This window comes from Siniperca chuatsi, linkage group LG23, assembly GCF_020085105.1.
Source record: "Siniperca chuatsi isolate FFG_IHB_CAS linkage group LG23, ASM2008510v1, whole genome shotgun sequence".
NCBI lineage: Eukaryota > Metazoa > Chordata > Actinopteri > Centrarchiformes > Sinipercidae > Siniperca > Siniperca chuatsi.
Window position 1 is genome coordinate 2305283 of NC_058064.1, and position 27768 is coordinate 2333050.

A 27768-nucleotide genomic window follows, 5' to 3' on the forward strand; every position below is an offset into this window, starting at 1 on the left:
CATTGCAGTATGTATTTAATGTATTTTTAACTTGTATTTATATTAACTGGATTTTGTACGTGTTCCCTGACAAATGCATTTAATAAAATACATATACAGTTTATTATTATTATTTGAAATATGGAGGAAAATCCTACGGTGGGCCCTGCACGACGTGCGAATTGAACTTCTCAAACCGTGACCTTCGACCCCGCAGCGTCCACCCTGCTAACCCCGCCCCTCTGCAGAGAGAACGGGAGCTCCATTCAAACAAACCCGAAACTCCGCGCCCCGGGATGCGACAGTCGCTGTAGAAAGAGAGAAAGGCGACAGCAGCAGCAGCAGCAGAGGAACCAGAAACACACACTTTACCTCAAACATCAGACTACCAGGACAGCCAGCCAGCCAGCCGGCCAGAGACACAGACAGCCAGTCAGCGAGCAGCCGGAACACACACACACTGAGCGCAGTCTGCTAGCAGGAGGCTAACTACCGACATGGCGAGCGCCTCGTACCACATCTCCAACCTGCTGGAGAAAATGACTTCCAGCGACAAGGATTTCAGGTGAAATAAAACCCACCCAGCAAAGCAAAGTATCTGCACGGCTTACACTATCGGCTCAAACTGTTTGTCTTCTGTGTTAAAAAAAAAAAAAAAAAAAAAAAAAAACAGTGGCTGGACGGCTAGCGGTGGCTCTGTCGGGCCTCGGGCTGTCATGCTAACTGCTAGCCTGCCACCTGTCTGATCATCGTCACATCGTTAGCTAGCTAGCTAGTTAGCTAGCTAGTTAGCTAGCTAGCTCGTTAGTTTTTGATTTGACAGCGGTTTAAACTCGGTGACAGCGTGAATGGCTGGTTAGCAAGCTAGTTAGCAAGTTATCTCGCTAAACTGACAGCTGAGTTGCAGGTAAATACCGCCTGTTAGCGGTTAGCTCGCTTGCTAGCTGGCTAGCTCATTCCCAGCACTAACTTCTGTCATGCCGCAAGCTAGCGTGATGTCAGCTACCGTTAGTGAATTAATTGTTACGGTGCTTGTTGCGCTGTGGACTTTAATGTGAAGTTGGCGTGTGAGCTAGCTGGTACTCAGCTGTGCAGGTAGCTGGGAAGCAAACAGCTGATTTAGCGTAGTAACGTCGGTGTGTCGTGCCGGCTAACTAGCATGGTGCTTTTGGGGGTGTGGTAGCATCGCTAACTCAGGTAATAACAACGTGTAAACAGACTGGAGCAGGTCAGAGCTTCAGACCGTCACTGAGATGGATGTTGTCAGTGTGAACAGCGTGAACTTCAGTGTGTAATCAATCAGCTTGAGCGTGAAGGATGTGTTTTAAATAGACTGCTTTCCACTGTAAAGCCAGCTGATCTCAGTAGACCAAGGTGGGAAATTTACTTTTTAAAATGTGAACCAGCCACTGACAGATACATGTTCAAAGTCACCATCCACTCAGCAGCAAGTCATTGTTTTTGTCTCTGACCAGTTGTGTTTTTGTGCTGGTGCTAATTTCCCCACGCAGACCTAAAGATGAACAAGACTCTCTGTACTCTGCTTCTGATAAATATGGATCAGGTTCATCTGGTCTATCAATACCGGTGCTGTCTAACTTTATCATCTGAGTGAGTAATAAAGTCACGTTAAAGATGAAGCAGTTGGCAAAACGTAAATGTTGATAGTCAGGTAGTTGTTTAATATAATTTTAAGCAAAAGTTAAAAAAATTCTTCGCATTATTCATATTTGCTGCTTTTTTAAAGTCTTCGATGATAGTAAATTGAATATTTGTACGTTAGGACATCATCTTGGGCTTTAGGAACATGTGATGGGCATTTTCACTATATTTTTTGACATTTTATAGCCCAAATAATCAGCAGATTAACTGATCATTAAAACGGTTCGCTGCAGCCCTAATTCACGTTCATGTTGCCTGGTGTTTCCCTGCTGACTTACAGCAGTGACGTTCACATTAGATGCTCTGAACTTATCTGAGTTTTAATGCGAGGAAAGTTATGAATTGCAGTTTAGAGGATAATTCCGGTTTATTACGTCCTGGGGTCTCATTTTTGGAGTTTTATCCGTTTCTGTCAGTAATAATCGGAGCCGAAAGGTTGATTAAGTGATTAGTAATTAGACAGAAAGTTATTTTTCAAGCATAAAAATGCCAAACATCCCTCAGTTCCAGCGTCTCGGTTGTGAGGATTTACAGCTTTTCTTCGTCTTATAGGAAAGTAAATTGAACGTCTTCAGGTTTTAGGTGATTTGTTTGACAGAAATGAGAAATTTTAAGAAATCAGCTGATGTCATTAGTTGCAGCTGTAGCAATAATAACACCGAACGCACCAAATTAATAACCGAGAACGCAGTGACGTTGCTAAACAGTAGCTCTGCATTGTTAAAACTTTTCTCCCTGTGACTCAACTCAGGGAATCCGCCAAAGCGTCTTCTTCTTCCCAAATGTAAAATCTGCATTCGTCGCTGTGTGGAACTCACTGGGATTATTTTAATGTAAAGTAACATGAGGCCTGTGACTGAATGAATGTAACTTAAAGCAAAAACACTGAGTTTTATATTGACGGTAGTTTTGTTTTTAATGTCATGTCCTGATACCGATCGGGCGTGTTTGATCCGTGCATCCCTTGTTCTTATATTTTGTCTACCAGCGTTGATATGAATGGGGTGGATGTGTTGTACTGGACTGCGTTAGTTTAGTGGAAAAATTGGCCGCCGAGTGTATCGTAACTGTGTCAAAAATACAAGTAGAAATGCTGTTCAGAAGAAATCAGTGGCTGCCTGGAAAGTATTAATCAATCTAACAACTGATGGCACGATTTAGAAAATAGAAGACCTTTGTTGGATCAATATGTCGCTCTGTTAAATCAAGTTTATTGAAAGCTGTCGGTGCTGTTTATGGATCTTTTCTCAGTGTGTGTTGTCACCCCTGGAAGCACATGGCGTTTTTTTTTTTGTTTGTTTTTTTTAATGGTCTCAAACATGCAAACAAACTGGTATTTGGGTTTCTGGCTTGATGGCGCTCCATTAGGAGTGAAATAATGTCAGTTTGTGAGTTTGTAGAAGATACAAGAGTTGGCAGCATTGTGAGTATTACTGTCCAATAATACGAGGTCAGTTTTAATTGAATTTCAGCAGAATCTTATCAGGTTATCCTTCTGCACATTTCTTTTGGACAAATTATTGACTCCAAACAAGACTGAACACAATTCACTGCCTTGAACATTCGTTTGGTAACAGAGCTTGAAACTATTAGGTGATTTAATCAATTTAAATCATTTATTAAGTATAAATGCTGGACATTCGTGGGTTGCTGCTCCTCAAATGTGAGGATTTGCTGCTTTTCTCTGTGTTTTTGTGTTATTAAACTGAATATTTGGAGTTATTGAACAAAACGAGACTTTTTTTTTTTTTTGGTGTGTTTATATATTGATTATTGGGAAAATAACATCCAGGGTTTTTCCTGCATAGAAGAAGCGCCAAAATGATAAGAATTGAAAATAAAAATATCAATTCAAATCCTCTCTGAATGTGTTTTAATAGCAATTTATCAATCAGCTGTTGAACAAGCAGATCACAAACTTAAATCCGACGTCTTTGACTTCGCTCAACTCCCCTCTCATCCACAAAGCCGTTGTATTTTACACATGCAGCGTCTGGCGCTGGATAAGCCAGCTAAGCTGCATTGTTTTGTCGCTAATGGCATCTCAGTTTTACCGTGCAGGGTCAGGGACTCTCCCGATGGTTTTAACGGTAGTATGTAATCTATAATCTTTAAACGTTTTACCCGACGTTAATTCAGGGGAAGACATTTGAGTACAAGCCGGTAAGAGGCTGAGCTCGTCTGGCGCAGTTGAGTTTGCAGCAATATTAATGCTGCCTAGTTTTCTATTTAATCCATGTTGCAGTTATTTAAAATGCCTGTTTTTGTTAAATACAGGCGTAAACACGCGTTACGCACAGGCGCAGGAGTAATAACACTGAACATGCTTTGGGCAGGTCTGTCGAGAGCTGCTCTGCGTGGATACGAGTAATGCTGTAAGCCGTTTTTAGTCCTGGATCTGCACACAAGGGTTTGGTTGAATGCAACATGCAGTCTTTACAGCGCAAGTTGGTTTTTGTTGTCATGCCAGAGAGTGAAGAGCAATGTGATATTACTTTCTGAGTCTCTCTCTCTCTTGCCATTTATTCCGTTACAGCTGGTAACAGATATTTTTGTTTATCAAATGGTCAGAAATAACAGGAAAACGCACAGATTTATGTCAGATAAGGTAACACAGACTCATTGCCTTTATCCGCGGACCGATCATGCTTACTGTCGTGTGTAGTCACCCCCCAAAGGCCCGCTCTGAGCCAGGAAAAACCCCGACATCATCAGTATGTTGATGATTATCTCAACCATCTTGCTTTGCCAGACCCTGTTCAGTGTGTTTCTTGTGTTTCTCTTAACTTGTGTGAATGTAGAAATGGCAGCGACTAGAAATGAGTATTACGACGAAAGGCAGAGGACAGTGGGATGAGACAATTCAGTCCCTAAAAAATAAATAAATAAATAATAAAACAACCCCCTCATGTTTACCAGATAAAATTCAGAGCAAACCGCTCTCTTTTGTAAGCTCCTCGAGGACGATCGCAGCCAAAGTTGGCAGCACAACTAATCAGTTTCAGCGCTCCTGACAGCAGCCCTCTCTGTACAAGAAATCCGTGAAATTGTGAGACTTGTCAGTATCCGCTCCCGTCGCTGTAAAAACTGCAGCTGACCCTGTACAAGAAAAGCAAGACGAGCCATTTCATTCCTGATCTGAGTGCTTTAATACTGAGTCTGTATCAGCAGATACTCCCCAGGAGACATAATTACACTTTCTTTTTAGGTGTCTCCGTCACTGAACTCACGCCGTATTTTCTTATAACGCAGAGCTATTCAGCTGTCAAACACATCTAAATTGCTTTTCTTATTTTAATGTGTGCTCTGCGCAGGCTGTGGCACAGAGGAAAATACAAATGTTGGCTGGGACACTGTCTCAGCAGATATAGCTCTGTATTAAAGGGCTGGAGCAAAACGTTTTTGTCAGGGTATTCATATAAAGAAGTTAACATCATCATCATCATCATCATCCTGAAAGTGACTCAAAACGGCTTGTATGTCATCCTGTGGACAAATGGACAGTATTAGTCTTGAGCACCAGATAGAAGAGAAAGTATTACCTCATTTTCCTTTGTCCCTATTTATAAATGCACTTTAGATAGAGGGCAGTATGCGAACACATTTCACTAAAAGCTAATAACATAAATATAGCTGTAGTTCCTCTAAAGTGGAGACGTCTTTTAGCCCCGATCTCTCCGGCTGTGTCCAAGAAGCTCCACTAATCAAATGCATTAGATGGTAAAGGTTAAGCTGAGCAGACGCTGTGCGATTTGATTAATCTTGTATGTTGCGTTAAGTCCCCCTAACTTGTTTTAATGCTCCTTTTCTTCATGACCAAAACGTACTGAACCCTGATCGGCTTTGTCAGTTCCAGTAACCTTTTTAATTTAAACAAGATGGCGGCGTCCTCCAAAATGTTGGCGAAGAGGGGAAAGGCGGCGTCACTTTGTGGAGTTCTGCTATGAACAGAAAGAAAGAAAAAGAAACATAAGAATATGGCTGGAAGATGTTTTATTTCTATCACAGCACACGGTCCGGTCAGCTGGAGATTCACGTTAACGTCGTTGCAAACTTACAAATATCTACAACGTGAAGTGCAGACCTGCGCGTCGAGCAAGCTAATTGGTCGATCCAACATCCTGTCGGGACGTTTTTCTGCCCGAGTTTGGACGTACGTTGACAGTGACTGATGTTTCACAGACTTAGTGGTTTGTTCGCACTGTCACAGAAGGGAAATTGATTTCCGTTTCCTTATTTTTATTTTTCTGTGTTTTCTTTACATTGTGATTTGCTAAACGTTGCGCTTCCAAGCGGACGTTAAACCCGCAATCCGTATAAAAAGTATAAAAAGAAACGCGCGTGCAAACGTGTCCGAACAACACCCATGTGCGTTCGCTTCCCGGAGAAGCACTATTCCAGCTTGAGTCAAAGACTACAGCAGCCGCAACGTGTAAAATACTCCAATAATGTTAAAACACGTCGTTACAGTTTATAACAGATCTTCTGATCGCGGCCATGTTGGAAATCGGATTTCAGAACTGCTGAAACTGTAAGACCGCCGACTCATTTTTGACCCGCCAGAAATCCATCCGATCGTCCGAGAGCTCCCTCAAGCCGATGACAGGTCAATCCCATTTCTATAATTATTTGGCGGCAACCGGTCTGGGGATATAATAGGACTTAATCCGGTACAGGGTCTTGCTTCAGGTCCAGGTGACCAGATCTGGCCACTGTCATCACTTAGAAGTTATGTTTTTTTCTGGTGGGTGGAGTCTAACGAGGAGTATTTATAATTAATCACCATCAAGGATTTGATCAAGTTATACTTCGGCCAAAGAGGGAGACTGCATGTGACTATTTAGTTGTTTTAAAAACCATATTAGCTGCATTGAAGCAGGAAATGTTGATCTGGCTCCGCAGCGGGTTTGAGTTTCTGATTTAATAGTTTTATTAACTAGTTATTTCTCTTTTTCTCTCCAGGTTTATGGCCACTAACGACCTGATGTCGGAGCTACAAAAAGATTCAATCAAACTGGACGACGACAGCGAGAGGAAGGTCAGTTTATAAACTTCTGCTTGTGTCGGGTCAGTTTGTCTCGAGGCTGCAGAGTTTCAGTTTTGAACAAACCCAGGTATTGATAGATTGATATATTGATTGACAGGTGGTGAGGATGATTCTCAAACTGTTGGAAGACAAGAATGGAGAAGTTCAGAACCTTGCTGTCAAATGGTAACATTTTTTAAGCCTGTTATTATCTGCTGTATTTACTGTGTATTTATTTTAATTTCTGTTTCCACCTCACGGTGTGTATTTAAACTGCGGGTGCGTTTGTTTCGTCAGCCTGGGGCCCCTGGTCAGTAAAGTGAAGGAGTACCAGGTGGAGACGATCGTGGACACTCTGTGCACCAACATGCTGTCGGACAAAGAACAGCTCAGAGACATTTCCTCCATCGGACTCAAAACTGTGATCGGAGAGTTACCGCCCGCCTCCAGTGGTAAAAATACTACAAATACGACTTCAAACTATGACCGCTACTGCTACCACTACTATTACCTATATAACCACCTGTCTCTAGTGGAATATACTATGTGTTACTACACATAATTTAACTTTTACTGATACTCTTAGCTTTACTGATACTGTCACCAGTTATGTTTGGAGTTAGCTGCCATTCAGACGTAAATAGGCAAATGTTAGGACTATAAATACCTCTACCTGTCTGCGTCTCTCAGGTTCTGCTTTAGCTGCCAGTGTTTGTAAGAAGATAACGGGTCGACTGACGAGCGCCATCGCCAAACAGGAAGACGTGTCTGTCCAGCTGGAGGCACTCGACATCATGGCCGATATGCTCTGCAGGTACACTGCCTGTCTATCTGCATGTCTGTCTGTTAAATCTGTATACACAATGACTACAGAACTAGGTTTAATGATCTTTAATGTTTGATTGGTTTTACCGATGTGCCAGTATCAAATTTTCATGCTACGATTATTATCACGGCAAACTTATCATGATATTCACCAAACTTCCCTGAAAAAAAAACTATTAGTGCTTAAATATAGAAAAATGTACCTCACACCTTGGATTTTATTAATCCTAACTGATCAGTGAACTGTATATTGCAACTTTGCTGGAATCTGCAAAAGAATTACTGTCAAATAATCTTAAAATGTTCAGATATGGAAATATATATCGCCCCGTTGCACACTGTCTCCACATTACTGCTATCAGATACCGCCAGCAGAGCTGAAGCTGATGTGTGAGGAAGAATAAACTGCACATAAACGCTCACTTAAAGTTGCTGCTCAGCATCCGTCAACTAGCAACGCTTCAGTAGGTTGACTAGCTAACGTTAGCATAGCAAGCCTCGGTAGCTACAGCTCGACGGAGAAGCAGCCTGGTTCTCCCGTCCCTCTGGTTGACTGGTAGAAAGGCGCTCATTTGAGCTTAATCAGAATAACGCTGCTAAGTTGTGCTGTGTTCAGGGTGCCCTCTGGAAACAACGGTATTTACGGTAATGATAGCGGTGGTGTTACCATCCGAGTGTTTCACGCGGTATATAATGAAACTGGTACTGATAAATCTGTCTGTCTCTCTGCAGACAGGGAGGTCTGCTGGTGAATTTCCATCCCTCCATCCTCAGCTGTCTGCTCCCTCAGCTCACCTCCCCCAGACTGGCTGTCAGAAAGGTACATCTGACCTCTGACCTTTTTTATGTCGCATTTTACGAGCCAGTATATATTCATCACGTACCCGTTGTGTCGTTATTATGCGACTGTTTCAGAGGACCATCATGGCTCTGGGCCACTTGGTTATGTCCTGCGGGAATCTGGTCTTCATCGATCTGATCGAGCACCTCCTGACCGAGCTGGGGAGGAACGACAACATGTCGACTACCAGAACCTACATCCAGTGCACGGCCGCCATCAGCAGACAGGCTGGACACAGGATCGGTGAGACGGACCAGACATGTTGACCACATTAATGCAGGAAAACTCCAAATTCAAGCTCTTCACAACATCCATGACTGATCCATTAACTTCTGACTTTTACCTGACTGTCCATCACCTTCATCACTTGATCACCTCTGACCTTCTCTCTGTTTAGGAGAGTATCTGGAGAAGATCATTCCTCTGGTAGTGAAGTTCTGCAACGTTGACGATGACGAGCTCAGAGAGTACTGCATCCAGGCCTTTGAGTCCTTTGTTAGGAGGTAATACACTCAGTAATACTCCAAAAGTACTCTGATAGTTGTAGTTGCTCTTGTTTAATTATTATTTGTTGCCACAGGTGTCCTAAAGAGGTTTACCCCCACGTTCCCACGGTCATCTCTATCTGCCTGCGCTACCTGACCTACGACCCCAACTACAACTTTGACGACGAAGACGAGGACGACAACGCCATGGACGCTGAGCAGAACGATGAAGACTACCAAGGTGCTGAATTATTATTCATTGCAAGTTAATTAACTGTATGTAACTGGCATTTCTTAATGAATTATATGTTAATATGACTGTAATTACAATTTGTGTTTCATAGCAGCACTGAATTATTGTAGTGATGATGATGATGTTGGTCTCTCTGTTTATATTATATTTTAACAGCTAAGGTTTACCACTTAGTACAGATATTTATGGTATATTTATATTTATGGATGAATCTTTATGACTGTGGTGGTCACCTCCTTCATGTAGCACAACCAACGGGTCAAAACCTGTACAAACACCTGAGTGTATGACAGGTACCCCTAAGACTAAAGAACAAAGAGTGATGCTAACATAGCGTTTAAATACGCTGACTGTATACACGTTAACATGCCAACGTTAACGTGTTCATCAAGTTACATTAATTACATTCATTTGGCATTGGAGACTTTGTCCAAAGGGACTTAAAATAAGTGTGTTCAACCTCCTGAAGGAACAAAAACTCAAAGTTGAAGTTCAAGCTAGAGCTGAACATGCGTACAGCTGAAGTCAACTCTTGCGATTCAGATGACATGACGTTTCCTTTGGTGACGCTTTTGCCCCACTAGCTGTGAGAAACTTGAACAAATTAAAAAAAATTTAACTTTAAGCTCCTGGCAACACGTTTCAAATTCTGTGTATTTCTCTGTAATATTAAATATTCGTGACTAAAGAGAGAAGAATCAGCTTCATTGGCCAAGTATGTGAACGCGTACGAGAAATCTGACTCCGGTTTTTAAGTTGCTCTCGGATTTAAGAAGATAGAAATAAGACAAGCTGAACAAAGACAGGTAAAAATAAACATTTAACTATTCTATACATGCACGTAGGTGTGTGTGTATATATAAATATACAAGATACAAGTGTTTCTGTAAATTGTAAATAAAACAAATAGTGCAAAGGAATAAATATTAAATGGGAAATGTAATAGATTATTTTATACACATGAAGTGGGTGCTTATGTACAGTATATGCACGTATACGTGTCTATATATAGGAAACGGCGTGCAGGATTTATATTTGACAATGATGATGACGTGTTCATGTTAAAGCACAGTGTGTATTTTAAACTATAAAATATATATAATTTTGTAGGTAAGTGGGTGTTTTAGTGTTGCGGGGTTATTGACACACTATATGATTGATTTAACTGATGTCCTGTGGAAAGAAACTGTAAATAAGCAACAATCGAAGTACGTAAAACATCCTTAGTTGGTATTTAAGAGTTTAACAGTCAAAAGGTCAAGATTTGATCAGATTTGATTGACAGCGACCAAACAACCCACCAAATGTCATTAAATTCCGATTCGAATATTTCTAAATCCTGATTGGTGCACGGAAATACATGACATCACCTTTTCCAACTGAGCCCCGCCCACTTCAAACCAGTGAGAAAAACACAGAAGTTTCTCTGTGAAATAACCAAAACTGTTTTAACTGGCAGGAAACGGTGCGTTCACGTAGGACGCCGTCGCGCATAGTAAGAAGCTGGCTGAGGCCGTTAACTTAAAACCAATCACAAGTGCAGCCGTGTGGATAATGACAGCTGGTCTTCCTGTGTGTCCAGGCAGCGACGACGAGTACAGCGATGACGACGACATGAGCTGGAAGGTTCGCCGGGCGGCCGCCAAGTGTTTGGACGCCGTCGTTTCAACTCGTCACGAGATGCTGCCAGAGTTTTATCGCTCCGTCTCTCCTGCGCTCGTTTGTCGCTTCAAGGTACCGTCAGACTCTGCTGTCACTTCACTGCTCACTCCTTCGCCACCTCACTCTGGAGCTTTGTTTTCATCTCCTCATCACTCGGATCTGATTGCTAATTAGTTTTGACTGCAGCCATTTTAAAAAGATCCTTACTTATGCAGACTTTAGCCCGGAGAATGTGACGAGTCTGCACCGACTAATTGATGACTTATACCTGCCAATGAAACAAATGTTACTTTCTGTCACACTGATCTCCACCTCTTTTGATTTTTCCTTTGTCTGTTGATCGAGCCGATCCCAACCCATCGACCTAATACGTGTAATCCATACTCGTTGATCTGACTGGACCCTACCTGTCTGTCTGTCTGCAGGAGAGGGAGGAGAACGTGAAGGCGGATGTTTTCCACGCCTACCTGTCGCTGCTTAAACAGACCAGACCGGCTCAGAGCTGGCTGACTGATCCGGACGCCATGGAGCAGGGAGAAACACCGCTAACCATGCTGCAGAGCCAGGTGACTAATAAATGTTTTTATGCTGTTTGTTTGGAAATTGGGAGTCTTAACAGTGGAAGAAAGTTAATTTCTGGGAGTTATAATAGATAATAAATGATGCTGGAAACCACATATAAATTACATTTAAAAAACATTTAAATTAACTGCAGTACTGTATAAAATTCAGGATTTTTGTTAAATCCAGCTTCCATATGCAACTTATTGTGTTGAAGTCTGGGGAAATGCATATAAAACAAATCCAATTTTCATACTTCAGAATAGATCCATAAGAACTGTAAATACAACTTGCTCACCATGAACCAACAAACTTAGTGTTTATTAGATATTTGTTTGACTTCAAAACGGCTCAAATCACGTTTAGAGTTAAAATAAATCAAGTATCACCTGAAAGTATCCAAAGGTTGTTAAAAGTGAGAGAAAGTCGAAATGATTTAAGAGTAATTTGCATGTTTAAAAGAAACAAATTGTGAGGACGAATGTAACAAATCATCCAGTTAAAGAGCTGAATTTATGGAACAGCTGGAGTGAGGAACTGAACACATGTAGCGCACTTAGTAAGTTTAAAAATAAACTATTGAATAAGTATAAAGATAAACTATCAGAAAGCCACGCTGGGTATCTTGATGTGTGGCACAATAAGCTGCAGCTGACACCATTTTCAGACTTGTTTTGAGTAATTGCTTTTCGTTTATAGTTTCCTTCTCGTCTCTATTATTGATTGCAAAATAAATGTAATATTTGGAACTTGACCTCTGATTGCAGCAGTGAGTGCGGACGGCAGTTTCTTGTGTTTTCTCTACCTTCAACATAGAACTGTTGCTGCTTCTGAAATCTTAAAATGCATCAGAGCTGAAGTGATGAGTGGATCGTCGGAAAAATAATCTCTTTTGATAATAAATTAATAATTTAAGGTCCGTCGGCTTCTCTGACGTGCAGCTTTTCTTCGTTTTGTATCGTAAATTGAAAATCTTTGGGTTTTGGACTGTTAGTTGGACAAAACAAGACATTTGAAGACGTCACATGATACTTTCCAGAATGTTATAGACTAAATTATTAGTTGATAAATTGAAGGTAATCAATGGATTCATTGATAATGAAAATGATTGTTGGTTGCGGATGTAAAATGCATCACTTTCTGTATTGGAGGACCATCAAATGTTGAGTCACTGTTTTGTGATGTCAGTTGCATACAGGATGTTTATTTATGTTAGAACTGAAACGATATGTTGACTAATTGACGATTTTATTAATCGATTGTTTGTTTTAAGTAATTTTTCTAAGCAAACGTGTATAATTTCACTAATTGTGGATCCTTAAGTGTTAATATTTGCAGATTTTCTTTGTCCTGCATGATAGGATTTCGGGTTTTGGACTGCTGGCCGGACAAAACGAGACATTTTAATGAAATTGTGACAAACATTTTTCGCCATTTTCCAACGATTTTTAGACCAAACAATTACTCGAGAGAATTATTGGCAGATTAATTGATTTGAAAATAGTTGATGGAGCTCTAATTTATGTAGAAAAAGTAGTATTTTATGAGTTGGACTATTTCACATACTGTAATGATCCATAAATAATTAGCTTCTTACTGATTGCAGTATTGTCTTTGTGCAGCAGATGTCGCTGTTGTAGCTTTAATTTGGTTGGCCTCTGTTGTCACGGTGACAGGAAACCCTCAGCATCCTGCACCGTCAACCACCGAAAGCAGAAAGTAGCTGTGGTGTGGGTCCTTTCTCACTCTGTGTGTCTGTTAATGTCTCCGCAGGTCCCCATGATAGTCAAAGCTCTTCACAAGCAGCTGAAGGAGAAAAGTGTCAAAACTCGTCAGTGTTGTTTCAACATGTTGACTGAGCTGGTGAACGTCCTCCCAGGAGCCCTGACTCAGCACATCCCAGTACTAATACCAGGTAATGCTACAGCACTTCGCTCTTTGTCGCTCTTAGCACTAGTTGGACATTCGGTCGCATCAGTTCACCATTTTGTTGTACTGGTCGAACAAAAACTCGTACTAGTCACTCTTTTTCAGCAACTAGTGGCACTTTTGTCCAACTAGTTCCAACAGAAGCCTTATTAGTGACGCTGGGCGGCGCACTAGTAGCTCCAAAGTCCCAGCTAGTCAGCTTTTTGACGCACTAGTGTGGCCCTCTGGACCGAACTAGTAACGCTGAAAGTCTTACTAGTGAGCTGCAAAAGCATGCAGTGAGAGGAGAGGAAACTTTGTCCCTTGATCTGCCTTTCAGCTCATTTTGCAAATCATCCATCTCCATGTCAACTCCACTTGGCAGCTACCTGTTTTATATCGATGGGCAGAAATGGGTTTGAGATGAATGCAGCAGTATCTTCCATGATGTCTAACTCACCAAAACTGAAAACAAGGTACCGCACAGGGTGAAAAGCATTCTTGTCTTCGATGGGCTGTGACTTTTTCTCTGTGTGTCAGCCTCCCGTTATTTAGATGTGTGGTCCAAACACTGAGCTTGGCCTTGAACGCGTTCGCTGCGCTTATCACGTGGGGCAGGTGTCGGCCTTTTCCCTGGAACAGTTAGGTCTGTCAGAAACCGCAGGTCCAGTAGCCACGCTGCCATTTCCTCGTGCTGCTCGTTCCTTGTCGACAGAAAAGACTTTTATCTCAGGCGGCTAGTCAACAAATCCCTGCAGCTCGTTGCTGCGACTCAACCACGGGACATCATGGAGAGGTAGGTCTCCGTAAGCGGCCTTGAGCTCATCCAATAACACCTGAAGCACTTCTGCTCAAATCAGTTTGACCACCAGTGTTGTTACATGAAAAAAGTCCACAACCTTCCCAGCGAAGGCCTGCTGATATCACAGAGATATTTTTTTAAACTCATTGTAAATATCCTCATCAAAAGACTGATGAAGTCTTCCTTTTGTTGTAGAGTCCTGGAAAGCCATTCTGGGAAATACAACAAGCTGCGCTGTGTCCATTACATCCAGGGACGCATTGAACTGTAGTGAAAAGTCCTTTAACACATGTCGATCCACGTCCCCGGACAGCGACTCGACCCTCCTTGTCACTGTTGCAGGGCCGAGCGGTTCACCGCTGAGTGCGGATTTGGTGTTGTCTTTGTTTTTGAAGTCGTTGAAAACAGTCTCCGCGGTAATGAGCATTGCTTCCTTGAATAAATCGCCATCTGCAAAAGGCTTCTTGTGTTTAGCCACGAAATGATGCTTCAGTCGCGGCCTTATTTTGAGCAGCAGGTTTTGTGGGAAGCGATTGCTGGGCCTTCGACCCCGACATCAGCCTTTCAACCTTTCTTGCGCTCTTTAGGGGTTACCCGTCTCTGAATTTCTGGTGGTTGGTGGCGTGGTGCCGCTCCAGATTTCCTCCTTTATACAGTTGCTCGTGTTTGGTTTTACAACACACTTGTCTTTCACCAAGGTAAAACTAAATTCCTCTTCCCATTCTGGATGGAAACTGTACGTTTTCACCTTCTTTCGTGGAGCCTCTGCCATGCTAGCTAGCTACCTCGTGCTCGCAGGCTATCACCAGCTAGGGCCATATATCGACCTTTGCGACAGTTAACGCACCGGTACTCTTCTCTTATCTCATTGGTCACTTTAATGCAGCGCCTGCTACGCTGGAAAAAAAAATACAACAGCTGGATCAAGAGAGAGAGAGGTGCTTGCAAAACGTAACATGAATCAGGCATAATGTATTTGTGTATTTATTTTTCTATTATTTTCGGGAGCTACGGGAAAAGTCTCAAAGACTACAGCATATATTCACTGTTTGTTGACAGAAAAATGTAGAATATCTCCGCTGTTATCCCTTTTAAGTATAAGCAGTATTACAGTATTATTTGAGTCAGTATTCGTTATAGCAGTTTGTTTGTTTTTCAGGTATCATCTTCTCTTTGAACGATAAGTCGAGCAGCTCCAACCTAAAAATCGACGCCTTGGCCTGTCTCCACGTCATCATGGTCACGCACCCCGCTCACGCCTTCCACGCCCACGTCCCCGCCCTCGTCCCGCCCGTGGTTGCGTGCGTGGGAGACCCCTTTTACAAGATCACCTCTGAGGCTCTGCTCGTCACCCAGCAGCTCGTCAAGGTGGGAGTCGAACCTGCAGCCTCCGTAACGTCTTCAACCTCTCATGTCGCACGACGAGTTCACGGTTTCTACTCTTGTTTCTCTCCTCCAGGTGATCCGACCTCTGGACAACCAATCAGAGGCCTCTGACAGCTTTGACCCCTCCCCCTACATCAACGACCTGTTCACCTGTACAATCAAACGCCTGAAAGCCGCCGACATCGACCAGGAAGTCAAAGAACGAGCCATCTCCTGTATGGGACAGATCATCTGTAACCTAGGTAACCACCATCTGTCAGTCACAGTGATGTGATGTCAACTATGACGCAGCTTCCTGTTTGTTTGACTCGCTGGTTTGTCGTCTTATCTTCCCGTCTGGTTGTGCAGGTGACCGGCTGCCTGCTGAACTTCCTGGAACGCTGTTGATCTTCTTAGAACGCCTCAAGAACGAGATCACCAGACTGACGACAGTGAAAGGTAAGCCCCGCCCTCCAGGTTCACGACTGTAAACAGTCAAAGGAAGGAGGCGAAAGCTGCACACTTATAACCCTTATAACGTCATCTGGCTCAAGTACAATCCCAATTCAAAGTCCGTATTGAGCAAGAATGTCCAAATGCCCCGAAGTGTTTTTATGTACATTAACTAGGTTTCCATCCAAATGTTGCACAAATTTTAACCGAATCCGGAGAAAATCGACCATCCACTACTGTGGTTCGTCGAGATAAACAGCTGGTGGCGCTGGTTCTCCAGTCAGGGGCCATTAAACCATCGCAGAAGAAGTGGACACAACGAGATGACGTAGTTAAATAAGTCAAATCAGTCAAACCTCAAATGGTGGGGAAACAAAATGCAGAAAACATGATGGAAATATTAAATTTTCAACATAAAGTGTAATTCCTTCTTCTGGTGCGTTCAGACAGAAAGCGAAGAGAATTTTCGCTTTGCATCATTTGCGCAAATTTGATAGCTTTTTGTGTTTATTTGCAGCCAGTAGACCAATTGTACAGATGTTAGCGGTTAGCATAGCTAGCAACGATCGTACCGACCTTGTCTTGTGTTTGTGTACAGCTCCCTCCCTCTCTTATTATAGATTTGGTTTTATTGTAAATATATATATTACAGTCAGGATAGCTACTTTTAGCTTTGATTATTTTGTGACACAGCAGACGTAAACCATTTTGTTGAAGTGGAATTAAATTTAGCGCACTGCGTCCTCCTGTCCTCTGGAGTCTGGTCTCCTGAGATTTAACGCACCTTCTTGGGAGTTCAAACTTGCCGTACGCTGTAATGACAAAGGCCTTTTATTTTGAATTGTTTGGGCAGGAAGTCAGTATGCGTCAAAACATTGATTCATAAAATTTAAAAATGAAAATATTGCAAAATGTTGGCTTAAAAAAAGACATTAAGTTCGAATTTTCTATTTCTTTGAAGTAGAGTTACGCTGAGGTCCTGATTGTGTGTTTGTTTCTGCGCAGCTCTGACGCTGATCGCCGGCTCTCCGTTGAAAATCGATCTGAGGCCGGTGCTCCCCGACGCTGTTCCCATCCTCGCCTCCTTCCTCCGCAAAAACCAGCGAGCCCTGAAGCTCTGCACACTGGCTGCTCTGGACATCCTGCTTAGAAACTACAGGTAAGAACGCACCTGTCAGCCGCGCCCACAGCTGTCAGCACCCACTCCTTCCTGTCGGTAAACCTGTTTTGAATGTGTGTGTGTGTTTCAGCTCTGCGGTGACTCCCGTCATGGTGGACGCGGTCTTGGCCGAGCTGCCTCCTCTCATCTCAGAGAGCGACATGCACGTGTCTCAGATGGCGCTGAGCTTCCTGTCCACGCTGGCGGTGACTCACCCGTCCTCGCTGGGTCAGCTGAGCGGAGGGAACATCCTCCAGCAGCTCATCACGCTGGTTCGATCCCCGCTGCTGCAGGGCGGCGCGCTCGCCGCCATGCTGGACTTCTACCAGGTACAACAGGAACATGGGGTTTATTTGGGGTTACAGTTTTTAACCACCAGAGGTCACCAGGAAGCTCATTTCTGGCTGGACACGGACGGAAAAAAACATTTAAGTCGATTAATCAAGTTTTTAATTAGGAGTCATTACTGATAAATGATCACATCTCTGGTATCAGTAATATTATATTACTGATATTTAAATCTGATAAACCATTTAACGGAGTAAAATATTTAAGTTCCTGTGTTTGGGCGGAGGGCGGTGCTGTTCTTTAGTTCATCTAATTGCTGGTATTTCAGACTGTAAGCGCTTGATAATGCTTCAGGTGATAAACTTAGTTTTTGGTATTTCCCGTCTTTGTAAATATACGTCGACCACTTTTGTGGCCAAACAGGACTTTAAGTAACTAAAGATTGTCTTGTTATCTCGTTTATCTGCAACAGATCTTTATGTTTTGTGTGCCCGCACTTGATACAAAACCAGCATGTGGTGTGTTTAGCTACTTATCCAAACCCTGCTGTGCCTATTTTGGGACATGGGCTGTCCCTTCTCTAAAAGTCTGCCATACGATTGGTTAGAGATAGCTTTGTTTCTGTGATGTGATATGTTCACAAGCAGTGTTTTTCATTTTCTTATCCAGTAAATGTTTCTGTTGCTATCAGTGATTTATATTGCTTATATCCCCGAGCCCTGTAATCAACCAACTGGTCCTGTAAGTCCACAAAGAATCAGTTTAGTTCAGGACAAACCTACAAAACGCAGGCTGTGGGAGCTGATGATAGTATTAGAAATCAGACAAATTAGACAAAATAGACGAATGGTCTCAAATAAAGGCCTGGTTTTCTCTTCAGGTTGGGTTAATAAAATCCCTGGTCAGTGTTTGAACAGACACAATATTTATGTTTTAGACTTAAACATGAATAACAGTAGTAACTGTGTGTGTGTTTAGGCTTTGGTGGCTACAGAGACTGCTGGTCTGGGTTACATGGATCTGCTGAGGATGCTGACCGGTCCGGTTTACTCCCAAAGTGCTGCTCTGCCACACAAACAAGCCTACTGCTCCATCGCTAAATGTGTCGCCGCTCTGACCAGAGCCTGTCCCACCGAGGGACCCGCTGTGGTCGGACAGTTCATCCAGGTAAACCACCTGTCTGTCTGTCTGACTACCTGTCTGTCCTACAAACACTGTAGCTCTGCCCAGATTAATCTGTGTGGTAAACATCTTAGAACAGGTTTAAAATTAATTTCCCCGACTGATAGGACGTGAAGAACAGCCGCTCCACAGACTCCATCAGACTGCTCGCTCTGCTCTCATTGGGCGAGGTGGGACACCATGTGGATCTTAGCAACCAACCAGAGCTCAAGACAGTCATCCTGGACGCTTTCTCCTCCTCCAGTGAAGAGGTAACACCCATCTTTCAGATCCAGGACTTTAATTCTTTTTGACTTTTCACATTTAAAAGTTTTTTACATGTGACAGTTGTACAGCCATGCTAGCAGCTCTGTGAGGATGTACTTAGGCACAGTGGTGCTTCGAGCTAAATGCTAATGCCAGCATGCTAACATGCTCACAATAACAATGCTAATGCTAACATGCTGATGTTTAGCAAGTATAATGGTCACCTTATTCCCCATCTTAATGTAGCATGTTAGTCATCCAAATTTTGTGTTTTTCCTCCTTTTCTTTACCTTTTTCCGCTCACATTGCAATTTAAATTAGCGAGTAGAAACGATTAGTTGAGTAATCAATTAGTCGATCGTCAGACAAACTGAATATCTTTGGGATTTGGACTGTTGGTCGGAAAAAAACATGACATCTGAAGACATCTCTGTTGGCTTTAGAGTTGTGAAAAATAACAATCGATTTAATTGAGAAATTAATTGATAGTAAAAATGAATCATTAGTTGCAGCACAATTAGCAAGGCAAACTCTTTTTTGATGAATGTTCGTTTCTGTTTTTGGTACATGAACGTGCAAGAATTTGCGTGTTTGTGGTATTTCAGGGATTTCCTGCCAACTGTAATCTTTGCATAGTTCTTGCTCAGCGTGTTGTCTTGTCGTTCAATATGTTCTCCTTTCTGACAAAAGTGTAATTCAGTAACGTGTTTGTAGATATTAACCTGTCTCTCCCCTGCCTGCGTGTCTCTCAGGTGAAGTCGGCTGCCTCCTATGCGTTGGGCAGTATCGCGGTGGGGAATCTTCCGGAGTATCTGCCCTTCGTCCTGCAGGAGATCTCCTCCTCTAAGAGACAGTACCTGCTGCTGCACTCGCTCAAAGAGATCATCAGTAAGAACGGCTCAAATACTTTGTAAATAAAAGTGTGTGTGTGTGTGTGTCTCTTTGGTTTTAATCTGTGCGTCTGTGTTGAGGTTCGGCGTCGGTGTCCGGTCTGAAGCCGTACGTGGAGTCAGTTTGGTCTCTGCTGCTCAAACACTGCGAATGTCAAGAGGAAGGAACCAGGAACGTGGTGGCTGAGTGTCTGGGCAAGCTGACGCTGATCGACCCCGAAACCCTGCTGCCACGCCTCAAAGGATACCTGCTATCAGGTAATCAATACTCTGATCAATAGCCGATAAATCCCGCTGCCACACCTCAAAGGATACCTGCTGCCAGGTAATCAATACTCTGATCATTGCCAATAAACCCCACTGCCACGCCTCAAAGGATACCTGCTGCCAGGTAATCAATACTCTGATCAATAGCTGATAAATCCCGCTGCCACGCCTCAAAGGATACCTGCTGCCAGGTAATCAATACTCTGATCAATAGCTGATAAATCCCGCTGCCACGCCTCAAAGGATACCTGCTGCCAGGTAATCAATACTCTGATCAATAGCCGATAAATCACGCTGCCACGCCTCAAAGGATACCTGCTGCCAGGTAATCAATACTCTGATCAATAGCCGATAAATCACGCTGCCACACCTCAAAGGATATCTGCTGCCAGGTAATCAATACTCTGATCAATAGCCGATAAATCACGCTGCCACGCCTCAAAGGATACCTGCTGCCAGGTAATCAATACTCTGATCAATAGCTGATAAACCCCACTGCCACGCCTCAAAGGATACCTGCTGCCAGGTAATCAATACTCTGATCAATAGCTGATAAATCCCGCTGCCACGCCTCAAAGGATAACCTTATCAGAATTTACAAGATCAATCTGTTAATCTTTATATTGGCACCAAACTGATTGATTGATCATGAAAGATTAATTTCAAAACCCTAAACCCTTTTTGAATGTATTTATTTGATCAGGTAATTAATTAATAATCAATAAATACATATGTGTATAGTGACACAGACCATGAGGTCCTCCTATGTGTTTTCAGATAATCAATAAGTCAGTCAGCTGATCAGCCAGTTTATCATCAGCTGATCGATCAATAAATCTTTCTGTTAAAAGGACTTATTGATAAAGTCGTCTTCTTCCTGGAAACAGTAAATCTTTAGTGGTGACAAAAGTAAAAACCAGCCAATAGGAACATTGAACATTTTGTGAAGTCCCGCCCCTCTGCTCCTCCTAGCCAATCAAACTGCCTCTGTCTCCTCAACCGGTATCTCATTGGTTTACAGATTAGAATGTGTGAATTAATCAGTAATTTCAGATGAAACACATGTTGGACCTGAAGCAGTCATCTGATGAGTGATGTGAAATATTGATTTATTGATTACTGATCTGTTTCTGTGTGTGTGTGTGTGTGTGTGTGTGTAGGTTCGTCGTATGCTAGGAGCTCCGTGGTAACAGCGGTAAAATTCACCATCTCTGACCAACCACAACCCATCGACCCACTGCTGAAGAACTGCATAGGTAAACATTTGTTTTATTGATCTCTGATTACAAATACAGCCGCCTCATTAACACGCGATTTAGCCTTCAACCATAAAGACTTACTGTTAGCCACGTTAGCAGTCGGGCTAAGGATCAAAATGTCCGCCACTTTGGTCCAAACTGAAATATCTCGACAAATATGAGCTGGATTTGCATGAAGTTTGGTTCAGACATTCATCTTCCCCTCAGGATAAATTGTAACTTTGGTGATTATTATCACATCATCAGTTCATTAATTAATCTATTATTAATCTATAAATTGTTTCCTAAAGCCCACAAATAGTTGCTTATTAATTTTCTGTCTATCGACTACATGATTATTCAACTAATCATTTCAGCTCAACTCGTTAGTTTAAACTGCAGTATGAGCAGAAAAGAAAAAACACTTAAGTGAGATGGGGAACATCATTATACCTGCTAAACATCATGTTAGCATTCTGGCGTTAGCTTTTAGCTACAAGTACAGTACAGGCTCATAGAGCTGCTAGCATGGACTAGCTAGACTGTAGACTTGTTTTAGTTTCAGACATTTGCATGTGTCTAGCATCTTTAAAACAGGACAGAATAAGGCAGATTGCTGCAGTAGAATAAAGGAAATTGCTCTTCACTGTAGAAAATTCTAATTTATAGGTAATTTAATCGTAATCACACGACTGGTAGCTGATTATTTTTGTTTTAATTGTTTTCGGAAAGTACGATTTTAAGCCTAAACAACAGACGAAACACTCATTTGTGTGTAAGACAAATACACTGTAAACATTAGGATTATTAAGAAACTTAAACGTGAAGAATCGGCGCTTATCTGGGGGAGATAATTGTGAGTTTAAACAGCCTGCAGAAGTGTGTGGAAGTTCAGAGTGTGTTAATAAAACCGCCACTCTAGCAGAACTCCATTAAATTCATCATACATTTAAAAAAAAATACAACAAAAAGATGATAAAACTCAAACTGTTTCTTGCTTCATGTGCACGGCTCCGTCTCTGAGTTGTTGATTTTTATTTGCTTCAGGTGATTTCCTGAAGACGCTGGAGGACCCGGACCTGAATGTGCGCCGCGTTGCCTTGGTTACGTTTAACTCTGCTGCCCACAATAAGCCCAGTCTGATCCGGGAGCTGCTGGACTCTGTTTTACCACAACTGTACAACGAGACCAAAGTCAGGAAGGAGCTGATCCGAGAGGTGAGACAACCTGAAATATACTGAAATATGTAAAAAGACAGACCCAGAAACATCAGGCAGACAGATGTTGGTTCTGCAGTATTTGTTTGACGGTGTTGTGTGTGTGTAGGTGGAGATGGGTCCGTTCAAACACACGGTGGATGATGGTTTGGACTTGAGGAAGGCTGCGTTCGAGTGCATGTACACTCTGCTGGACAGCTGCCTGGACCGAATCGACATCTTCACCTTCCTCAACCACGTAGAGGACGGCCTCAAGGACCACTATGACATCAAGGTCCGACTACACGCCAAAACACACGACTACTGCCGCTAGTATTATTACAGCGATACCAGAGTCTATTCAAAAGTATTGCTTTAATAATTTCTCAGAGCCCAAGCTGATGTCTTTGATTCCCTTGTTTTAGCAGACCAAAAGTCCAAAACGCAAATCTATTCGGGTTTCTTTCGTATTCTGCAAAGAAAAGCGTCAAATTCTCCTTTTTAAGCTGGAACCAGAGAATATTTGGCGTTTTTGCTTGAGAAATGACTGAAACAATTAAAAATTATCAAAATAGCTGCCTGTTAATTTTCTGTCAGTCGACAAATCGACGATCGATTTCAGCTCTAGTGCATTTTTTTTGTTCGGCGTCCGCAGTGACTTAGTGAAAATGTTTCCTAATGAGGTCGTTTTTCCTCACCAGTTGCCGAAACTGTCGCTAAGTGTGACGTTAGTGTTAATTCCACGAATATATTCAAACAAAATCATATATATTCAAAGTTCATCGGAACAAAGAAAGGAAACGGGAGAAGTGAGACCAAAACAAATGTTTGTCACGCGCTTGTGTTTCCTGCTTTTTCTTATTTATAAATACTCGCGCTGATGTTCTTTCTTCAGTGCAGCTCACCTGCAGTATACTTTTGTCACATTTAATGTCTTTTTATTATCATCTGTGATGTGACAACTGCGCTTTTCCACACAGTCAGAGAAATAAAAAAAGTGCGCGTCGTGCTCGTAAGTTAAAACGTAGAACTGTTTTATTACAGAGAAGAAGTGAATTACTGAGCGAAGGTGGAAGGGGATTCGTTAGCGGGATCTCTGACCTCGGAAAGTAGTAAAAACACGCTTTAATAAAACGTTAAGATTGTATTTACACAAGAAATGGAGCAAAATCATCGCCTAAAGATGTGATACTGATGGAGGGAGAGAGAGAGATCCACCCTGATTGATTTGTAATCAGATATGTGTGGCTTTATTGATTAGATCTCTCTTTCTGTCGTAGTCGACAGGTTTTGAATTATTGTGCTGTTTCGTCTCGGTGTTTGTCGTCTTTAGTATTGTCGAGTCTTGTACGGAAGTCGGAATCAGGTTTTCGCATTGAGGGAATTTGCCTTGGTGTGTTGGCGCGTAACGATAAACGCAGTTAGAAAATGCAAAGAAAGATGAGGCGAGTTCTGCAGGTCAGGCGGCATACGTAGAAAATAGAAAACGGACAATAAAATATGAAAAAATAAAGTTTTATGTAGAATATGAGTGTTATTTAAATGAAGGGGTGGGGGCGAGTCGGTGTCAGTGGGGGTCCCGGGCCTTTTTAGTTAAGTGGACCCCAGGCGGAGTCGCTGCTAATGGGGATCTAAATAAACATACAAACAGCCTGCCATGCTGTTATCCTGCGTTCAAAACGTGCAGTGATTCGACCGCCGACGATTCGACTCTCCACTGACGATTCGATTCATGGTCGTTTTTAGGGTGCAGCCCTGGCAACGACACCGCCCACGCTGGTACCACGTGGTAATTGTGTTCTTCTTCTTCTGCTGCTGTTTTCAGATGCTGACGTTCCTGATGCTGGCCAGGCTGTCGTCTCTCTGTCCCAGCGCTGTTCTGCAGAGACTGGACAGACTGGTGGAACCACTGAGAGCCACCTGCACCACCAAGGTACACAAAACTACACACACACATGCTCCACCAGCATCACACGTCAGTTTGCCGGTAACGTGGACGTACTACCCAGCCCGTGGAAACATGTTGTATAAGACGGTGTAGTCCCTCATTCGTCCAGAAGTGTTCTATCGTGGAAAAGGTTTCAGTCGTAGTCGTCTGGACGCTGTTTTCAGAATCAAGACGTTTCGGGTCCCATCCGGAAGTCATTCTCAATTGTGAAAAAATGGGACGGGAACTAGAAATTTAAGCTACTCTGTGTTGCTTAAGCCCCGCCCTCAGGAAGGAGTCTACCTGAGTATCTGTTTCACCTGAAACTGACTGTTAAGTACCTGATTAGCATGTGATTGGCGTGACCACGGTGTTAATACACTGTGGTAAACTTTGGGCAGATTGAATCTCAGACCACCATTTCCGTTCAAAGAGGGGTTCTCTTTTTTTCTGGGCCATCATGGAAACAATTAGTTCAGTTTCAGGTGAAACTAGGCAGGTTAATCAACAGATACTCAGGTAGACTCCTTCCTGAGGGCGGGGCTTAAGCAACACAGAGTAGCTTAAATTTCTGAGTTTTCAGACCATTTTCACAATTGAGAATGACTTCCGGATGGGAGCCGAAACGTCTTGATTCTGAAAACAGCGTCCAGACGACTACGACTGAAACCTTTTCTACGACATGTTGTATAATGTCGTCTGAGGAGCTTTGTCAAGTTTCAGGTGAATACTGAGGGTCAAAAGATGAAACGCGCTATCAAGTTGCATCATGGTAGTTGTAGGATTCATGTCTTTTGGAGCTGGTACTGAAAATCTCAACTTCTGCTGCACCACTTTTGTTTTTTGTTTTTTTTGTCAAACAGTCCCCTGACTTTATGGAATTTATACTAAATCACCGCCGGGCCCCTTAATTTTTTTTTAAATGTTTCGTTTCGTTCACCTGTTTGATGCCAGCCGACGATGTAATCTGAAGATATTTGTGTTGCTTCTGTGTTTCCAGTGGTGGAAGAAATATTCAGATCTTGTCCTTTTTTTAAGTAAACGTAGTTGTACTACAGTGTAGGAATACAAGGTAAGTCCTGCATCCAAAAAGCATTAGCATCAAAATATACTAAAAGTACCAAAAGTAAAAGTACTCACCATGCAGAATGGTCCATTCAGATAAAAATATATATTAATTATTGATGCATTAATGTGCTCATCACTTTAATGCTGCAGCTGGTGAAGGTGGAGCTCCTTTTAATGACTTTATATACTGTCTGGGTAGCTTCGTCTATAATACATCGTAATTTATTAGTTGATTTATATTTTGTATTAATCTGTAAAGTAACTAAAGCTGCCAGACAAATGTAGTGCGGTGAAAAGTACGATATTTCCCTCTGAGATGCAGCGGAGAAGTATCGAGTAGCTGAAAATGGAAATACTCGAGTAAAAAACGTCGAATTTGTACTTAAGTACAGTACTTGAGTAAATGTACTTTCCACCACTGTGTTTAAAACCCAGCATGACACAAACTTTGTTTTTATTTATTTACTATTTCTATTTATTACATTATTCGTCATTTATTTGTAGTTTTATTTATTGTTATTATTTTAATTGTTATTAGGTGATTGTATATATTGTGCTGAGGAGTTGTGATTGTCGATTGCTGATACGAGACACCTGGTTAACCGACGCACCTGAAACGTCTGAGTGTTGACTGTTGCTAATGATTTCTTTTTAAAGCATTTATGTGAATTCATTAAAACTTTTGCACCTTAAAGGGTTTCAGCAGACTGAATATTAGATCAGTGAGCAGAGCTCGTTCTTACTTTTTGTTGGTGTTTTTATTTTTAGCCAATTTAGTGAAATAAATTTCTCCACAGCGTCGACATTTTGAGCAGGAGAGTAAAAATGTCTCCCTTGTCTCCGCAGGTGAAGGCGAACTCGGTGAAGCAGGAGTTCGAGAAGCAGGACGAGCTGAAGCGGTCGGCGATGCGGGCCGTCGTGGCGCTGCTGACGATCCCCGAGGCGGAGAAGTCGCCGCTGATGTCAGAGTTCCAGTCCCAGATCTCGTCCAATCAGGAGCTGGCGGCCATCTTCGACTCCATCCAGAGGGACTCCAGCTCCGCCAACATGGAGTCCATGGACACCAGCTAAACAGATGGACAAACAAATTCCCATGATGCAACATGGCACCACCCCGCTGCTGGAGCGCTAACCCTGCAGCATGTTTCCATGACAACAGGACGCAGACAAACACACACACACACACACACACACACACACACACACACACACACACTTGTAGTGACACACCCTCTCTAGCGATCGATCGTTCCATGATGCATTGCACTGAAATCAGCTGTTGGAAAAGAAAGGAAGACGACGGACGTACGGCTCACACACACGGACAAAAAGGACAAAAACAAAGAACAAAAAAACAAAAAAAAAAAATTAAAGAAATTCCAGAAAAATAAGTTCCATATGAGGCTTGGAAGCTCCTCCCACTTCCTGTTTGTTTTTCTAGCGAGGTCATCTGATTGGCTGATCCCCGTTCATCATCATTCTTCTTTTTTTTTGTTTCTTTTTTTTTGTTTGTTTTTGTTTCCTCTTTTCGTTATTCCAGAAAGTTCCACAGGTACTGTACTGTAACCTGATTGGCCGCTGCTGAGTGACTTGACAGTTGGCGCGTTATCAAAACTGACCAATTGGAAAACGGCCTTTCCTGCCTGAGGCTGTGGTGACCAATGGGAGAAGGGCTCGCTCTGTTTTTGCGAATGATGTAGGCAACCAATAGGATGCTCGGGGGGGGGGGGGGGTGATGACAGGTGGGCGGGGTTTTACTGTTTGTGGACCAATCAGCTTCTTTGTTTCCCCTGATTCAATAGACCCGCCCTCGATCCCTTCACTTCTCTGAAGGAAGGAACGAGGAGAGATTATTGGACCACCAGACCCGACCAGACCTGACTGGACGATACTGGTGTCCTGTGTGGCTGTTGCCACGGTAACGCAGTGTGTAACACAAAGCAACCATATTCTGATTCAGTCCGTTGTTCCCCCCGTCAGCCCGTCTGACCCGAACCGGTTCCAGCCGGTTCACTCTGGTCAGGATCCGTTTGGTTTACTGTGCTCTAGTCTGACTTGATCCGGGTCCAGTCTGGTTTTAATCTGGTTCAGTCCGGTCTGGTCAGGACAATCCATGTTTATCGCCCAAGAAAAATAAAAAAAGGTCCATTTCTGCCTGCCTTCATACTCTGTCTAATTTCTTTTTGTGTCTGCAGCGTCGTGAGAATTTCGTTAACTTTCGGTGAGTTTGTTTTAGGAGACTTGAGATAGAAATGATCGACACGGTCAGCAGCGGCAGCGGATGTGACGCGCAGCTCATGGAGGCGATTAAACCGTTGGCGCCTGATTGCTGCAGGAGAGTTTTAACTCGTGATACACATATTTTTAGATTTAGTGTGACTCACACTCATTATTATTATCTCTGATGTGCTTCCCCCGAATAAATGGCCATAAATCCGCTTAGAAATCACAGAAAAAAGACGCTCCTTATAACTGCAGAACTTGC

The 27768-nt window shown here is 42.6% G+C and overlaps 1 protein-coding gene across 1 annotated transcript; it reads left to right on the forward strand.

Annotated features, from left to right (window-relative positions):
* The first annotated feature begins 207 nt into the window (after positions 1 to 207).
* Positions 208 to 27447, forward strand: cand1 (cullin-associated and neddylation-dissociated 1). The gene is made up of 26 exons (XM_044186894.1): positions 208 to 544; positions 6604 to 6679; positions 6786 to 6853; positions 6965 to 7119; positions 7358 to 7481; positions 8225 to 8312; positions 8408 to 8576; positions 8731 to 8836; positions 8914 to 9059; positions 10654 to 10805; positions 11159 to 11299; positions 13068 to 13209; positions 15164 to 15372; positions 15464 to 15632; positions 15739 to 15828; positions 16828 to 16981; positions 17073 to 17310; positions 18248 to 18436; positions 18559 to 18702; positions 19450 to 19585; positions 19669 to 19845; positions 21015 to 21110; positions 22140 to 22309; positions 22419 to 22583; positions 24114 to 24221; positions 26130 to 27447. Exons 1-26 carry the CDS (start codon positions 477 to 479, stop codon positions 26352 to 26354), a joined length of 3705 nt encoding a protein of 1234 aa, XP_044042829.1. The 5' UTR covers positions 208 to 476; the 3' UTR covers positions 26355 to 27447.
* Positions 27448 to 27768: the final 321 nt, after the last annotated feature.

Bases quoted from the DNA above. Each gene is read 5' to 3' on its own strand.
- cand1 (XM_044186894.1), top strand. From the start codon at position 477: ATGGCGAGCGCCTCGTACCACATCTCCAACCTGCTGGAGAAAATGACT. The intron at 10,806-11,158 runs GTACCGTCAGAC...GTCTGTCTGCAG, and splicing joins CGCTCGTTTGTCGCTTCAAG to GAGAGGGAGGAGAACGTGAA. The intron at 18,703-19,449 runs GTAACACCCATC...CGTGTCTCTCAG, and splicing joins TCTCCTCCTCCAGTGAAGAG to GTGAAGTCGGCTGCCTCCTA.